Source organism: Mya arenaria, chromosome 12, assembly GCF_026914265.1.
Source record: "Mya arenaria isolate MELC-2E11 chromosome 12, ASM2691426v1".
Taxonomy (NCBI): domain Eukaryota; kingdom Metazoa; phylum Mollusca; class Bivalvia; order Myida; family Myidae; genus Mya; species Mya arenaria.
Genome location: NC_069133.1, coordinates 41,966,110 through 41,980,671, shown reverse-complemented (window position 1 = coordinate 41,980,671; position 14,562 = coordinate 41,966,110). Strand labels below are relative to the sequence as shown.

At 34.9% G+C, this 14,562-nt stretch overlaps 1 protein-coding gene across 2 annotated transcripts in view; it reads right to left on the bottom strand.

Annotated features, from left to right (window-relative positions):
- The window catches only part of LOC128210273 (inositol polyphosphate-5-phosphatase A-like), a 48,721-nt gene extending 36,662 nt beyond the window's left edge, over nt 1-12,059 (bottom strand). For both annotated transcript variants that reach the window (XM_052914497.1, XM_052914496.1), the window contains exons 1-2: nt 11,820-12,059; nt 989-1,030 (exon numbers count right to left, since the gene is read on the bottom strand). In XM_052914497.1, the coding sequence (XP_052770457.1) occupies nt 989-1,030; nt 11,820-11,891 (114 nt within the window). In that variant the 5' untranslated portion in view covers nt 11,892-12,059. The remainder of the gene's footprint in view (nt 1-988; nt 1,031-11,819) is intronic.
- Between the last annotated feature and the right edge of the window lie 2,503 nt (nt 12,060-14,562).

Here is a 14,562-nt window from a genome sequence, read left to right as displayed (position 1 = left end):
ATTTTCATGATCTATAAATCCCTTGTCCACAGTTAAATGGACATATGGGTAATCATAAATATATTGCCAAATAAATCGGGTGGGACTCACATTAAGAAATTACCTATAATTTATTCTTTAATGGATTGGTAATCAGCTAATGTATTAACCCCATTATTTTCATTAGTTTCAAATTGATATTAATAGCCCAAATTACAATACATTTAGCAACTTAACCAGTTTTTCTCCATCATGAAATGCAGCATTTAAGATGTCCTTGATTTTTTTTCTGTTATTTTCAGCTAGGGCCTAAAAAAATAATTTGGTCCACATTACCTGACTCAACCTATGATATAAAAGCCATTCCTTCCATTTTATATTCAGTTGGTAGAGAAAAAAAGGAGAAAAAAAAGATATATATTTTTTTTTTAAATGAGTGTAGTTAAAAAACTTTAAGCTTTTTACAGAAGATAACTTTAACACCATTCTCCGATAATAATATTAACGTTCTTACAATATTTAAAATTATTATTAAGCCTTATAAAAAAAATAATAAAAAAAGCATACCTACCCTACCTGTTTTTGAAAGGAATGTAACCTTAAACCAAACCAATTTGATTTTTTTTTTTGGGGGGGGGGCCTTAGGTAAAGCTTTAAGTTTAAGCAAATGTATTTTGGGATACAGGATCTTGTTTTACACATGTCTCCTTAAAATATCCGCTGTACAGTAAAGTACAATGAAAGTTGTTTTTTCTCGTGCATGAATTCAAGATCATATTTCATTTTTTCGTCTATCTAAAAAACAAATTTTACCACATCTTTCAAGCCCATGCAAGATTCTGGTGTGCATACAACTGTTTCATTATGATTTAATTATCCTAGAATAACTCTATAGATCCATTTTCTCTATGCTCCAAAGAAAACAAGATTGCTTTGTGTTTTTTTCATGTCAGATGTTAAATAGAACAAGGGTTTTTTCTCCCTGTGATGTGACAATGGTAATACTTACTGCCAAGAACTCTTTCAGCCATATCTTGAGCATGTGTTCCGGCTGAAATTGAAAAAAAAAATATATTAGAGTTTGGAAACTGTATACAATTTCTTAAAGTGACACTAAAATCTAAAATCAATACATACCGGAGCATGTATATATAGCAAACATAGATTTTGAGTGATAAACGATTCACTACTTACTAAATAATGAATTTATGGAAAATGTAAATAACTGCAAACATGATAACAAGAATAGAACCATGTATTTAATAGCTAAAAACGCATAAATACTATATGACTGGTGGGTCCTAAAAGATTTACAGTGGTCAACTATCGTCTCATAAGGTAGAAATAACGAGTTTTCTGCACCTTTCTTTCAAATTAAATACTTCATGAGAACCATTGTTTTCGATATCTATTCATCCTCTTTCACTAAATTAAAACAATTGTTTTAAATGTTGTTCCTCTTATTTGGTAGTAATTAAAAGTGCATCTTTAAAAATCTTATGCATATATGTTTATAAATTTCATTTAGCCAAATTACAAAAAAGGGTTTATCATATGATCATGAAAATAAAGCCCTTCTAAATTAAAAGTCACAGGATCATAAAACAGAAGAATATTATACAAATTATACCAAAACAAAAAAGTGTTCTTAGCTTGATCCTGTTACGATGCACAGGGGTCAGGGTACGTTGTTATGCACACCCTATGACCACGCCCCCCAACCCACTCCCCGGGCTTATTAATAATGATGGAGGAACTGTTATAGCATGTAATAAAACAATCATTCTATAATCTTTGTAGTCTTTTACAAAGATTATAGAATAATATATATATAAGTATAAAAAATACATAATTCTTGTCAGTTATTACTAGTAACAGTTCCCCTGTCAGTCCCCGCCTGGGAATATCTTATCTTTTTAAATATTCATATATATTTATTTATTTTTTTTGGGGGGGGGGGGGATGGTCATAGGGTTTGGCAATGCACCCTGCCCCTGTGTTATGTTGGACTTAAGATTGTTCGAGAAATCAGGGCATGAGGCAAGTCAGAATCTCCATACGGGAGAGAAACAAATTGGGTAAATATATATATATACATAACAGTTGATGCGTGATTAATAACTCAATATACCCCTTTGAATTATTTTATCCAGATTCAACCAGAAAAAAACAGCATTTTAAAGCTTTAACAGCTATGTACATGTACTTAATAGTTACATTAAAAATCAAATAAAAATCATCTTACGCCCTAAGAAATGGTACCAAATATTGGTAAGTAACAGTATATTAAGATAAATTATTCCATGTTATCAAGCACTTAAATGTACTTAGAAAAAAAGGGCTTCATATTTAACTTAAGAAGAATTTTTGAAGTGTGCTGCACCCTGCCCTTTTTATGTAAAGAGTATGTGCATCCATCTGCCTTCATATGATTGAAAGCTTAAAGTGACACTCTTATTTAAAATTAATACATACACAATGATGTATAACAAACATAAATTTTGACTGATAAACCTTTAACTTCTGACTAAATAATGAATTTATGAAAAATATAAATAACTGATAACAAGATCGTGTATTTGATAGCAGAAAGCGCAAAAACATTAAATGATTGGTGAATGCTTAAAGATTTACTGTGGCTTACTATCATCTCATAAGGTAAAAATACCATGTTTTGTGCTCATTTCTTCCAAATTAAACTCGGTATCCTTCATAAGAACCATTGTTTTTGACATTCATTCATCTTTTTTGGAATATTAAAACAATATTATTAATTGTGGTAAATCTTGTAAGAGTGCATCTTTAAGACATCTGTAGTCAACTAACTTATAAGTTTTGTTTTAAAGCTTATTATACGATGATTAATACATACAAACTTAATACATGCTTGGCAGTTGAACCAAAAACTATTTCAATAAAACATCTTTTTAACAACATTCCCGTCAAATTCATAATACGAAAATAAGTTTATGAAGCCTAACATAAGGCCACACCAAAGTGATATTTCGTTCCGCGGATTTACCGATCCTATTTTTTGGAAAATTAAAAAAAAAAAAAAAAATTTGTGCGCCCACACCTCCATTTTGATCGCCAAGCAGATTTTGTTCAGGTAATAATTTATTAAAAGGCTAAAAATAATCAAGTATAATTTTTCTACGCTAGTTTTCGTGTTTCTGTAAAGGGAAGTTACCGATGCGTAGTGTTTTTATACTGTATATCGATCGGTTTAGCATGGGTTTCAATAAATTCAATCAAAATGGCATAAACAATGTGGCTCGAAGTTTGGAAATTAAATCTTATTTTTGACAATAAATATGTTTTGAGCATGCTTGAAGTCATTGTTGATCATCTCATGCACTAAAGGATCATTATTTAAAGCAATCGTTATGCAATAAAGCATGTGTATCTGAGACTGGTAGCGATTATATTGCGTAATTAGTGACTCGTTTTGAATGGAAATCAGAATGATCAACTTAGTACTATTTTATTCAAGTCATAATACAAGGGACCAAAATTTTACCTCGTTACGACGATGCTGAAGATGACAGGTCAACTTAACTGGAACATTGCTTGGTCCAAATTGATGTATCAAGCTCATTTTTGATCAAATTCTGACAAAACAACATTTTGAACAAATATCTTTTCACAAATAGCGATATAAACACTGGTCTGGATATACCTCAACATAAGTAAGCCTAAGTTTATCACCTTATATATTTTTTTTATTTGCCGCATAATCCGGGATTGTAATGCACTTGTCAATTGTAACCACTGCCCAGCCCACTTCTATATAAAATAAATCTGTTTGTGTCGATTTTTTTATCTCGACTTTTTCGCTATGTCGACCTCGTTTTTCAGTCCCAGTGATCGAATTTCACACATTTCCTATGTTCTTTATGTCGAACTGTAGATCGAGACGTAGTTGTGAAAATATTTATGACGGTTTGCGGCATGTCGCAAAATACTGTGCGTGTCAATATAACAAACTGTCATAATTAGGGGATACAAAAATGTAATTGGTAAGTGCGAATAATTAAAGTTGTTTATGTATTTAATTAAAGAGACATTTATTGCTCAAGCTCTGTGGTATAGTATAAAACATGAACATTTAATTGATTAGATATCAATCCCGAATGGAAACAGAAAGAATAACTTCAAAATGTCACATGTTAGTTCCACTGCTCTGGTCGACCAATTCAGAGAAGGACCCGGTATAAAATCTTACAATGTACAAATGTATGCAATTGTGGTTTTATATGTGTTTTGTGTGATCCATAAACGTAAAAGAAATAAATTTGACACAAATAATTCTTCTTTTGTTTCACTTTATTTTTCAATAATAAGTTTGCTGTTTTCACGACGAAAATATTTAACAAGATGTAAACTGTAAATTGTGGATGTAAACATCGGACAATCCAACTCAAACGTGTTGGGATTGGTGATATTTTTGTAATTCGGATGAGTCGACTTTTCGTTATCTCAACTTTTTTCACAAGGTCCCGTAAAAGTCCACATAACGAGGTTCGACTGTACGTTTTAATTATATAAGAAATTAGATCTATCCATATAATGTTTGTACTAAACACGGATGAAAAAATAGTATGTATTCCGACATTTTCCCAATGTCTATTTTAGGTTCAGTTCAAGGTGGCATTAAAATGGGTTTAAGGGCAACTATTTTGAACAATCTTTCTTATTTATATTGAATATAAGGAAAAATATATTTTTTGCTCGCTCGCTTCAATTTTTTTTGGCAAAAATCCGAGGAACTAAACATTAATTTGGTGTGGCCTAATGTGCCCTTTTATGCAGCACCTTGCCGTTTTAAAAACCTGGCTTAAACTCTTTTATAAAAACTGTTACATTACAAAGACGACACTTCAGAACAGAACAACTTAATGCTTAACGGATAAAAATACAACTTAATGCCATCTTAAACAAAATTGTCTTGATAAGAAATAAATTGTCAGGGAAATACCAGGTACATATGTCCTTAAAGACTTTCTGCAGCCTCTGTCATGAAACTAAACAAGAGCGCCATGGAGAGAATGCCAATTAATTATAAAACTCTTCTCTTTTTTGGAATTGTTAATGCGAAATAACACAGAAATAATTGAAGTCAAGAGATATGGGCCTATAAATATTTGTTATTATATGTTTTGCATACTGTTTTTGGCAATATGTGTACCAAGTTTCATTTGAATATTTTGAATATTTTTTAGCCATGGTTTTGAGCAATATGTGTACCAAGTTTCATTTGAATATCTTGAACAACTTTTAAGCAAAGGTTAATGTTATTGCTCTATAAATCAATGTAGCCAACAGCGACAACAAGGCTATGACAATACCGTTACTTCATTTCTTTGCAAAAACAAACGTGCTAAAACTCCGAACTATTGCAAATAAATAAACATGTACGAGACTGTTACAGAAATAACACTTGCATAACAAGGTAATTGACTGACAGAAAACATGTGTATCTTGTACGGAAAGATTGGGCAACAAACTACTTGTGCAACAATAACAGTTTATTGTTAACTGCCACAACTGTGCATGCGATATATAATTCTTTAATCACAGTGCACTTCATATCACTTTATGCAAGAAAACAAGGCAGATTTAATAGATAATAGTTATATTAATTAGGTGATGATTGATGCTACATGTATGAAGAAGCTGCCAATAACTGGGGCATACCTGTAGCATTTTGAATTGTACCTACAGTATTTTTTCCACATCAAAGGGAATGGTGGTGGGGGCCTTTGATGTGGGAAAAATAGCATCGTTTTGGCAAAAAGAGGAATGATATGTTAACATTTTATTCAACAAACCTTTTTTTGTTCAAGGGAATTTTTTTACCTGGACAGGGAGAATTATATTTCAGAGCTACAGATAAGGTTCATAATGGGCGTAAATACACTTTTAAAATAGCCCATTACAACATAAAATCAAACAGCTGTTCGTAACGGTACGATTAAAAATAATAAATAGGGCGTTTCGTTCTTCCGAGTATTTTTACTGTTCTAGCTAGCTGTTTTGACTAAATTTTAAACCGGTTTGTTAAAATCGATTCACTATCCCAAAAGACTTACAGAAGGCTATAAGCCAAGAAGTTAGTAAAGATGTTTAAATTAATCAGGTCTTGTAATTTGCTGAGCAACATTACAATTTTGGGTAAGTTCTAATTTAAATATGTACTATAAAAGTTCATTAAATAAAATCAGTCATTGATTTTTGTATTTTAATGTACCAGTACACTTCAGAAATCGCCATTACACTTTAATGAATGGCCCAAGGGTGTACCGTACACTTTACTAGGTTGCAAGTAAAAAAGTTATCTGAAGCTCTGATATTCTTTCAGAAATGCATGGGGCTGAAAAACACTGATCCACAAATCATGAGTAATACTCAATATGGCAAAATATCATTTCATTGTGATTTTCCTTCTATCAAAGCATTGATGGTGAAATTTGCTGAAATATCCCTATAATTTACATACATTTTTGTAGAAGAGTTGGAATGAATATGAGCTTTTGTTCCTTCATAAAAATGCTTTCCTGAGTCTAAGCCTAGACTTGGACTTGAGACTGTTCATGGCCCCAAGTCTCAATACATTGAATGTGGCGCCAATATTCAATGGGTATGGTTTAAGCCTTCTTGATATCTTGAAGAATTTGCTATTTCTGACAGGAGAACCAAAGTTAACTTGGATGCCCAGGCATACTGGACTATGCCTACGTACAACCCTGATAGAATGATTACAGCCCCAAAGCAAGTTCTATTGTTTTACTTGATTAAAAGTAGAACATACATGTGTTAATCATGAACATTGATTTCTACAAAAATGAGAAAATCCTCTCATCACTTTATTCTCTTGATTGACAAGTTTTAATTAAATAAAGACTACTGTGATGACAGCAAGCTCAGAGATGTGATTGACCTGGCAGCTGGGAGGCTGAAATCGTTTCAGCCATGGGTTCTTGGGGCGCTCTTGGGGTCAAAAGCACAATGCCGTAGAAGAAAAATGGCTGTTTAGAAGCTCTTTTGAAGACTCTCCTGACTTGAAATTGGAACCAAACTGGAATATGAACTCTAACAACCAAACGCAACCAAGTAACTGTGACTGCGGATCCAATGGCCCCAGGGACACCTCCACCCACCCACCCTCCCGCAAAATATTCAAACACATATCACATCCCTGAAGCTTTAAAGCTGCACTCTCACAGATTGACAGTTTTTATTAATTTGTCTCGGAGTAAGCTGATTTTGGCATCAATGTCTTCAATCCGGTCATATAAGATAACTCTAAGTAGAACATATATCATTTTTCTTAAAGCATTTCAGACATTTAACATCAATTTTCGAACATAAATAAAACAAATAATAATTATTTTTAGACAATAAGATTGCATTTGGAATGGATATATATATTCGGCCCCAACAAAAGTGCAGAAAACCTTTGGTATAATGCACCAGTCAATTGTAACCACGGCCCCCAGGTCCGGGGGTATACCGGGGATAGCCGGGGAAATGTGCCGTGTTTTTAGCTTTCAGGTGGCCCCGCAGTGCCAGATGAATGCGGTGGTTTTGGCTTTGCGCAAAATATAGCGGGAAATGGGCCTTACCTAGGCACCTTGGGGGCGGGGGCATTTGGTGGGGATTTGACCATCAGTTCGTACCCGCAGGGCGGGGATTTTACCCGGAGTTGGCTTGACCGAAAGACAAAGTCCCCGCTATTCCCCGGACCTGGGGAGGCCGTGGTTACAATTGACTGGTGCATAAAGTCCATAACCTGGACTGACATACTTCCTTCAAGTTCAAAAAGAAGATCGTAAATTAAGATGTTTGGCACATTTATTAAATTATTTTGAAGTCAAGTATCCTTATGGTGTCCAGCAAAAATTCTGCTTACTATACCATAACTCCATGTGCTCCCTGCGAGTTGCATAGGTATACATAGTCATTCAATAGTAATTAAGACCCATCAGTAAACAGCAGTCAGTAAAAAAAAACTGTTTGTTTTTAAAACAGCCTAAATTATTATACAGTATAATACTAAAGCTTGGCATCATTTTTTCAGCAAGCTCTGCAATTTAAAATGCAGGCTTTAGATAACCCCAGAAACCTTTTTACCAGCTCATTGCTTGTGGATTTGCTCTTATTTTGACTAATGATAAAATCAGATTTAATTTTTGCACATCAAATACATCTTCATCAGCTATCTCTCTGCGATCGATTAAGCTCTGCTCCACATCATTCCCATGGGAAAATTAACTGGTAAATATTGCTTTCATCAAAAGCAAATTAAAACAAACTTTCCAAAATGGATTGATGTCATTCTTGCTAGCTCAGTCAGTGGCACTCCTGAATGTGGATGGCACCAATAACTCCATTCCACTTACTTGAAAAATTATTAAAGATGCACCCTTACTCCCAAATAAGATTTACCACATTTTTTAATGTTACTTTTTTGTACCTGCAAAATAAGAATGAATAAATGTCGAAAACAATGATTCTTATAAAGGATACTGAGTTTTATTTGAAAGAAAGGCTCAGAAAACATGATATTTTTACCTTATGAGACGATAGTTGATCACGGTAAATCTTTAAGCACTCACCAATCATTTAATATTTTTGAGTTTTCAGCTATTAAATACACGGTTACAATCTTGGTAACAGTAATTAAATTTTTCATAAAAACATTTTTTAGTAAGTAGTAAAAGGTTTTAATATGTTGACATACATGTATCAGATAGAAAATAAACAGTATTGGATTGACAAGGTGTCTTTTAAAAAAATAGAAGTCTTTGCACTTTTTATGTTGAACCAGTGTATCAAAGTTGCAAAATTTTAGACTTTGTTAAATTGTACCATAGTGTCTAAATATACACTTTGTAATACTGTAAGAGCTTTAAGATGTCAGTACTACAAATTTTAATTCAATGAAATGTGCATTATTTAAGGCATGAATATCAAAGTCTAAATTTTTGAATTAAAACTTTGAAACCCAGATCACAGCATGCCATCTGCCCTTTGCAACCATTGAGTGTAGACTCAGATCAGCAGAATTTCAACCATGCAAGCTGATCAGAATCTGCACTGTTTGCTGTGCAGGTTAGAGTCAACCTTTAAAGTAGTGCCTGTAGCAAACATACATCAAAACTAACACATGTTCAGGTATATGTGAAATAAGTGTTTTTAACCATGAACTTTACCAATATAAGCTTTTTTAATTGTAAAATAAACATGAAAAAATGGTCAGAATGAATTGTTCCTGCGCCAAAACTCCATGCCTGTAATGCACCAGTCAATTGTAACCACGCCCCCCCAGTCCAAGGCTATACCGGGGATAGCCGGGGAAATGGGCCCGGTTATTACTTTCCAGGTGGCCCCGCAGTGCCGGGTGAATGCGGTGGTTTTGTTTTGGTGCAAAACATAGCGTGGAATGGGCCTTACCTAGTGTCCCTGGGGTGCAGGGGCATTTGGTTACAACTGACTGGTGCATAATAGGGGCACAAGTGCCAGCCTTTTTGTGACAGCAATTCATCTCATAGAGCATTTTTTTCTTAAAATTGGGAAAAATATACATACTAGTGATTATGCTAGTGTTTTTCCACCACTTTCGAAAGCCAAAGGACTTTTCAAATTGGGAAAAAGACTTTGTTTTATTAACTTTTAACTAAATTTGAGAAATCCAATTTTTACCTTGATATTATCAATTATTACTTATATTGCTGTAAAATATTGACAGGGAAAGCAAAATGCTGAGGAGGTTTGTTGCTTAAAGAAAACTTTTTTGGAAAAAGTGTATTTATCGATATAATAATAATAAAATGGCCATTGGAGCTATATTTTTGAGGCCCTAACTGGTTCAGGAAAAACACAGTAAATATAATTTAGTATTGAAATAGTGTTTTAGCCAGGAATTAAAAAGGGCAGGGTGGGCCAAAAAAAGGGCAGGGTGGGCTAAAATAGGGGCATGGTGCTTTCTTAAATGGGAAAACAATGCGCACAATATTAGCTTTGTATTGTTGTAAAACAACCATGTACCTTATCAAAGTACATGCATGTTCATGCACACATTATAGTAATATCCCTACAGAATACTCTTAATTCTTTTTTCTTGTTCATTTTCACTTCAGACACTTTCTTTACCATCTCGGGTTGTTGTCACCAGGGCTCTCACAAGGCTGATGTTTTGGGGAAGTAACTTCTCCCACCAGTCAAATTAGGGAGAAGTGGGGAGACTTTTAGGAGACGAAATACTTATCTTTAAACCCGAGATAAATATTGTGCCATGCCACAAAACTTTAAATTCACATTTACTTTGATTGCTTTTACTAGATGGAATGTTAAAAAAGTGTTCTTGTTTGGCCTATCAAAAGTGTACTTGTCTAGAGTCTCCTTTTTGTAATGTAAAGTTTACCTCCAAAAAAGTGTATAAAATAAAAACAAAGACATTTAAAAAAATACCATTACAAAAAATCAGAATGGCCTTATATATGAGCTGTTAAAAACATTTAAGTGCAGGGGCGAATCTTGTTTTGGTATGATCAGGATAGGGTACGAATGTCACATTCAGCTTTGCTGTTGTTTACTTGTCTTTGGTTAAATAAATTTTAATATGCTGACATTTTAAAACAAAATGACATTTAAAATCTCTATCCTTCATGAAAAACTCACTAATACTTAATAATAGAACTAGAAAATCGAAAAATAAACTCCGAAAAATGTTATGACAAAATGGCGGTGACTCGCCGAATCTTCTACTTTTAAACATCGTACAAATGAGGAAAATACTCTAAGTAAACGCTATATAAAGCAAATAAAAAAGTTTTGAGATATCAAAACAAATTTTCATTACGAACATTCAACACAAAAACTATCAAATATTGGTCATGAAGTCAAGTAGTTGATTTTCTTAGCGCCACCGTCTGTTTTTCAATGACCGTCTGCTTCAAACGAAACACTGTTCTAAAAAGTGTGCCTTGTTTTTACACTGTAAGTATCAATTGTTTACTAATACTTGACAACATTTTTCATTCTTTCTTCGCGTTTTCTATCGCAATTTAACAAACTTTTAATCATTTTACCAGTGTCTTCTCTGATTGGTTAAAATGGGACGTTTCGATAATTGGATGATAGAAGACCCAATTGTGTGATTAGGAGATTACCGATTATAAATTGCTAAATTAATTAAATTTGTAACAACATCGGCATCAAAGATCGACAACTTCGATGTCTCCGACAAGGAATAATGTGTCATAATGAACAGCAATTAGCACCCTGATTAGAAGCGTGAACTACCGTTAATCAGACCCGCGGTGATGACGGTCATGTGCCTTAGAACGCACTGATCTGTGACAGATTAGGAAACGGCGACATTGTCCAATGAAATACTTTTAGGGCGTAACTTTGTGATAAACAACGATCTGAATGGCCAGAAGGGCGCAAGGGGGCGGGAAAAATATGACAGGGCGTGTAAAAAGGGGCAACGGGGCGGGGTCAAAAAAGGGCAGGGCGGGCCGCCCTTCCATTCCGCTTTAGCTAAAACACTAATTGAAAGGTATAGTCCATCAACTGAGAAGAGTCATAGCAGTATCTTGGGTCATGTTTAAAATATGTCTGAGCTAGGTTATCCTACCTCAAGTGTTAATTTTTAATATGGTTATTGATATAGTCTCACTGCGACTCACAATAGTTGGGACCTTTTTTTACAAACTGTGTAATATTTAAGTCCGAGCTTTTCAAGTTAAGTGCCACTTGCAATGCAAAAATAAATATATCTAACTTATAACGCATATAGATAAGGCATTTGTTCAACAATATCAAATACTTACATCCTCAAATATAGAGCCAACATTTGCTGTCACTAGCAGCAGTTTTGTACTATCAACTCTATCTACCTCCATTGTAATTTTCTTTAATCGAGCACATAAACTGTGCAATATGGAGGGGTATAGTCGTTTATACAATTTTTTGCTATACGACACATTTATGGCACTTTTGAGTATCCTTTCAAATCATAATACCGCAATTAATTGGTTAATAATTAGCAAAACCTGTTGATTCTGTTTTCTTTACTTGCGCCACCTATATTTTTCAAAGGGAAGTAACTGTTACTAAATTTGTACTCAAAATATTTCGTATCTTATAGATTTTCGTTCCTTGTAAATTCACCTATGACATTTCTCAGTCGGGGTTGTGGGTTAGGCACACACTGTCGTCTTACTTTATTAAATCAAAATAAACCAGATACATGTAAATGTCACAGAGTGAGATATATGTGCGACCAGATAGGGCTCGAACCCGGATAAGTGTAAGACTGAGAGGGAGCGAGACAAATCGGCCCCATACCCCACCAAATCGGCCTACTACCAAATCGGGCCCTGAGATATTTCGGCCCTGCCATTTCGGCCCCTTAAAAATATTGACTCGAGACTTTTCGGCCCCTTACTGGTTTTTCACAGAGACATTTCGGCCCCTTAATTTTATTTAAGTTTTTTTTTAAATGTAATAAAAGCAGTCGAAATATTCAAATTGTGTTTCAATAGAAATTGTAATGAGATTTGTAATTCAACATAAAAACATATATTTATAAAAATATTGATAAACTTTTTTACTTTAAAACAAATCTAACAAAAATACATAAAAAATACATTTTCAAAAAAAAAAAAAAAGATAATGTATATTCAAATTACATTAACTTCACTGTACTAACTGTCAAAGCTATATATCAACATATCTGCTGCTGGAGATATCGTACCATTTAGTTGGAGACGTCGTACCTCATATACAATTTATAAAGAGGATTTTGCAGGTTTAACACCTGTAAAACCTCCTTATAACGTGTATATGTGGTACGTGCTAATGTGGTCGTTAAAGGAGACCATAGCTATTTAGGGTACTTAAAATAGCGGTAAAAGCGTCTTTCTTTATACAACACAGTTGTGTGAAAACATATGACAGCACGAGAAGCAATATAAAAAAAATAATATTTATTTCAAAATAATTGTTATACATGTATATACATGATTATATTGTATGCAGTGAGCATGCCCAGAACTTTATAGATAATCCCGCAACTACAGTAACATCCTGGCAGTTGTAATAGAATTAAGCATAGTACAACACGTATCGTGTGGACTCTCTCTCTCTCTATATAACTCCAAACATAACATTTAACCGTCACCTTATAAATATAAAATTAGATCAATTGGCATCTGAACGCTGAAACGGTAAAACAAGACAATGTAAGAATCGAGTGTATACATTTAAATTACTAAATCACTAGCGAATTCGGGAGGGGGGGGGGTGCACCCTACACACCCCCATTCACTCGTCCAAGTTTACAGTCTACTTCAATACAGACGAAAAAGGTACGAGAATACGCCCAAAAAGCACCATTTCGGACCAGAAATTGTAAAAAAAAACTCCCAACACTTTTAAAAAAAAGATTTTGAGGGAGGGGCGTAAATCAAAGGCTCAACTTTCCCTAAATGAAACCCCACCCCCTAACGTCAATTCCTGGATCCGCCTCTATTAATGAGGTTTACAATTGTATCTTGTTACATCTACTAGGTTTCAGATTTTTGCTGAGTGTAGATAATGCACCAGTCAATTGTAACCACGGCCCCTCCAGGTCCGGGGAATAGCGGGGACTTTGACTTTCGGTTCAGCCAACCTCGGCTAAAATCCCCGCCCTTCGGGGATGAACAGATGGTAAAATCCCCGCCAAATGCCCCCGCGCCCCAGGGGCCCTAGGTAAGGCCCATTCCCCGCTATATTTAAAGCGAAGACAAAACCACCGCATTCACCCGGCACTGCGGGGCCACCCGAAAGGTAAAAACAAGGCCCATTTCCCCGGCTATCCTCGATGTACCCCCGGATCTGGGGGCCGTGGTTACAATTGACTGGTGCATGATATACCTATTTTCGATATGAATACTTACTAGTCTAGATTTAAGGTGGATGGTCGAAGTCCCTGTTCGGGATGTCGAACGTCCTCTCGGGTAGGAGCTGACCGACCGCGGCGCAGGTGGTGACCATGGAGTCGTCCATGGAGATGGACGTTGTTGCTTTCACGATGTTAGTTGCGTTGGAGATTCTTCTTTATCTCCTCAAGTCTGGGTTTCATCTTCAGCCAAATCCATGATTTTGTTGGTTATGTTGGACCACTCTAGTGATGCTAGCATCGCCGATTCCTCCAATGTCGTGGAGTTGACCTGCATATCTATTGAAGAGCAGGACTCACACAATCACGAGAGCTGTTCAAGGCCAATGTCTTTCGCCACACTTCTGTACGTTTCTTGGTTGATGCCAGTCAGGACCTTTCAGCAAAACATTGGAGGAGGCATGGCCTTTTCATAAAATATTCACATTCAAGAGCCTGCTGGCGTTGGCGAAAATTTGTATTACATTTAATTTATATACTTATGGCTAGGGTTACCACCGACTGCAGCTTTTATATTGCTTAGAGTGTGAACAAATACCTTAAAGAAATGAGTGGCAGTTGATGTTCAACGTAAACAAAAATGTAAAACGATGCACATCAGCAAACACGAGGGAAGAGAATATATTAAT